This window comes from Ailuropoda melanoleuca, unplaced genomic scaffold, assembly GCF_002007445.2.
Source record: "Ailuropoda melanoleuca isolate Jingjing unplaced genomic scaffold, ASM200744v2 unplaced-scaffold73082, whole genome shotgun sequence".
NCBI classification, from domain to species: domain Eukaryota; kingdom Metazoa; phylum Chordata; class Mammalia; order Carnivora; family Ursidae; genus Ailuropoda; species Ailuropoda melanoleuca.
In genome coordinates this window covers 1-3,768 of record NW_023248373.1, presented here as the reverse complement: position 1 = coordinate 3,768, position 3,768 = coordinate 1, and the positions used below count along the sequence as shown (strand labels likewise).

The 3,768-nt window shown below is 50.6% G+C and overlaps 1 protein-coding gene across 2 annotated transcripts; it reads right to left on the bottom strand.

Annotated features, from left to right (window-relative positions):
- Positions 1–177: 177 nt before the first annotated feature.
- On the bottom strand, positions 178–3,705 carry LOC117800595 (unconventional myosin-If-like). 2 transcript variants are annotated; one of them, XM_034653149.1, is made up of 3 exons: positions 3,548–3,705; positions 3,303–3,447; positions 178–495 (listed from the first exon to the last, which is right to left on the bottom strand). In XM_034653149.1, exons 1-3 carry the CDS (start codon positions 3,688–3,690, stop codon positions 451–453), a joined length of 333 nt encoding a protein of 110 aa, XP_034509040.1. In that variant the 5' UTR covers positions 3,691–3,705; the 3' UTR covers positions 178–450. The 2 variants fall into 2 exon arrangements, with proteins under 2 accessions (XP_034509040.1, XP_034509041.1); XM_034653150.1 differs by lacking the exon at positions 178–495 and adding an exon at positions 1,721–2,855.
- Between the last annotated feature and the right edge of the window lie 63 nt (positions 3,706–3,768).

Here is a 3,768-nt window from a genome sequence, read left to right as displayed (position 1 = left end):
CTCTCTCTCTCTCTCTCTCTCAAATAAATAAATAAATAAATCTTAAAAAAAATAAAATAAAATTCATCTCCTTCAGGGCACCTGGGTGGCTCAGTCAGTTAAGCATCTGCCTTCGGCTCAGGTCATGATCGCAGTGTCCTGGGATTGAGGCCCAAGTTGGGCTCCCTGCTCAGCGGGGAGTCTGCTTCTCCCTTTCCCTCTGCCCCTCTCCCCGCTCATGCTCTCTCTCTCAAATAAATAAAACCTTTTTAAAAATAAAATTCATCTCCTTCATGTGTGGAGGGCAGAGCTGCGTGTGCTTAAAGTGGGTGAGATAGGTCCCAAATCTGAGCTTATCCTAGTGTACTGGCTTGAATACTGTCCCCCCCCAATTCATGTCCACCCGGAACCTGTGACTGTGACCTTACCTGGCAAGAGGGTCTTTGCAGATGTAATCAAGTTAAAATGAGGTCATACTGGAGTAGGGTGGGCCCTCAATCCAATGTGACTGGTGTCCTAAGAAGAGGGACCCAGACACAGAGGAGAAGGCCATGTGATGACAGAGGCAGAGATGGGGTGATTAGGAATGGCAGGGATGGCTGGCAACCACCAGACGTTAGGGAGAGTGAAGGAAGGATCTTCCGGGGAGACTTTAGAGGGAGCATGGCCCTGCTGACACCTTGATTTTGGATTTCTAGCCTCCAGAAACATGAGAAAACGAATTTCTGTTGACTGAAGCCATCTAGTTTGTGGTAGTTTGTTTAAAGCAGCCACAGGAAATGAACACGCCCAGCATGACCAGCAGTGAAAGCCAGCTGGTGAGCAGAACATCAAGGATATTTTGAGTCCATGCTTACAAGACTCGGAATCCAAGTCAGAGCCATCCCTGTGTAAGTGCATCTGTTGAGAAAGACCCCAACTCCATTAGGGTAACTTAATTTGATCAATTTTGATACAGCACAGTTACAGTCATAAAACTGTTCCCATGTTTCTTTCTTTCTTCTGTGTTCATTTTACTAAAATGATTCCCATCGGCTTCGGTTTTGTCCTGTGCAAATTTTCAGTCCTTTTTTTTTCCTTACAAAATTTTTCCGCCCAACTTTTCCCTTTGTGAATTTCATTACTTCCAGCCAGTTCCATCTTCCTCACCTCAAAATGTGCAGACTGCATTTTTTGTCAGAATTTGATTTTACCTTATATAGTCTTAGCCAAGGCTAGCTTTGTCTATTTGCTTTTTTCAGTTTTGATTTTTAAAATTTTTTGAAAAGATTTATTTATTTGAGAGAGAATGAGAGCGACGGGGAGAGGGGCAGAGGGGAGAGGAAGAGAGAGTCTTCAGCAGACTTTGTGCTGAGCACAGAGCCCGACAGGGGCTCCATCTCACAACCCTGAGATCATGACCTAAGCCAAAACCAAGATAAGGATGCTTAACCGCCTGCGCCACCAGGTGCCCCAAACACTGTTCTTATTCCTTGGAGCAAATGCATCTGTAGGGAGAAGCTCTAGAGGCAGGTACAGAGAAGTGTGGGGACCAAGAGCCTGACCTCCCAAGACAGTTTTCTTCTTTCTCTCTTTTCCTTTCCCCTCCTCTCCTTTCCTTTCCTTAAATTTCCTTTCCTCTCCTCCCCTCCCATCTTTCTTTCTTCTCCTTCCTCCCTCCCTCCTTCTTTCCCTCCCTCCCTCCTTCCTTCCTTTCCTTCTTCCCCTCCCTCACTCCCCTCCTCCCTCCTTCTTTCGCTTTCTCTCTCCTTCTCTCCTCTCTTTCTCTTTTCCTTTCTTTCTTCTATGCTTAATGTGGGGTTTGAACGCATGACCCTGAGATTAAGAGTCACATGCTCTACTAACTGAGCCAACCAGGAGCCCCGACAGACTATTTTTGCAGCTACAAAATCTCTGGAGTCTCCACCCCAGTGTTATGTGTTTGGTTTGCTGAGAGAACAGTTACTTGTAAGTTACAGTAACGTCAAGGGCATAGTCTCTACAATTTCCTAGCTGTCTTCAAGTCGCTAAGGGGCTAGAGGGGCAGGTGCTATGATCATCATGCAGGTGATGAGGCCCCTGGCCAGGCCTGGGTAGGCAGCAGCCCTTTCCCCAGTGCTCCAGCTTGGCCCAGGCTGCGGAACGTAAGATGTGCCTGGGAGTGTGGTGAGTTACCACAGCTCGTCCAGACGGCCGGCTCCCGATTTGCTGTCCGATCCTCGCATAGAAGCAGGTGGCCAGGAAGGGCCCCCAGGGGGATTCCTTGCCCTGCCTTTTTATTTATTTATGAAGATTTTATTTTTAAGTAATCTCTACACCCAGTGTGGGGGCTCAGACTTCCAACCCCGAGACCAAGAGTTGCATGCCCTATGGACAGCCAGCCGGGCTGCCCCTGCCTTGGCCCTGCTTTTTTGTTCTTGTCACTGTTGCTTTCTAAAAAACCCCCCCATCCAGGTTTATTGAGATATAATTGACATATAACATTGTGCAAGTTTAAGGTGCACATGAGTTGATTTGATACATGTATATACTGCAGAATGAGGACCTCCTAGGTTAGCTAGCAGCTAGGTTACCATTTCTTTTTTGTTGTGAGAACGTGGAAGAGCTACTGTCAGCAAATTCCAAGTATATAGCACAGCATTGTTGACTGTAGTCACCGTGCTCACAGTAGGTCCGCAGAACAGATTTGTCACTGTTACTTCATTTTTTCCCTGTGAGCAGAGGCAGCCTCAAGTTGCTGGTGCTCCCAGCCTTTTGCTAAAAGGCTTAGAGCTGATGGTGACATGCTGGAGGGGTCATCTGTGCGTGGAGGATGCGGAATGAGGTTTGTCTTTGGTAGATCAGGGCCTGGGGCAGGTCTTGGGATTGGCGAGCCACCGATCTCAGGCCCAGGGACTCTGTGTTCATGAAGGAAGGAAGGAGGGAAGAGGTAAGAAAATGTAGGAGAGGAGAGAGCACGGAAAGAAGTTATAGAAAAAGAAGAAAGCAAAACGGGAAGGACAGAGAGAAGGAAACAAGGGAGCAAAGACGTTGTGAAGAAGCCGTGAGTTCTTACCCCTCACTGGCGGTGTGTTTCTCCCCCTGCCCTCTGGCCACCAGGGACTGCCCGGCTAATTTGGGTTTTTCCGAGCACACACCACATGCCACACACTGTGTAGCGGACTTCCTGTTTCGTCTGAGCCTCACCCCAATCCTGCAGGGGGGCTACTACTCTCCCCACTTTCCAAATGGAGAAACGGAGGCTCTGAGGGCGTAAGGCAACATGCCCGAGGCCTAAAGGGGCCCGAGGAGTGGGATCCGCGGCCGTGAGGCAGTGCAGGTGTCTGCCTCTCTCTCACACTCACCGACTCAGGGTTCTTGACAAAGACCTTGGTGCTCCCCATCTGGTACTGGTCTGGCTCCATGTTGACCGCGCGGAGCAGGTGCTGGACCCCCTGACGTTCATCCCCCCGCCACTGGGGCCATGTCTCAGGGGTCAGAATGGCGTACCTGGAGGCGGAGGGTGTGGGAGGGTTTGGGGTACACATCCCTGCTGGTAGCTCCTCTGTGGGGTGGCGGTGAGGGCCGGGAGCAGGCGGGGGTGCCTCACCTCTGCAGGAACTTGGAGAACTGGCGGCGGTAGGCGAAGCCAGCCCGGCGCACCCTGATGTTCTCCTTCAGGCCCAGGTACTCCACCTGGTGCTTGACCCTAAGGGGGAAGGCAGGGTGAGTCCCCTGGGGGTACTCCCTCATCCTGGGAGCGGGTGGGTGCTGCTGAGCAGGGCTGGAGTGGGCAGATGTGAGACCGGGGAGGGGTCTGGATTCGTGCTG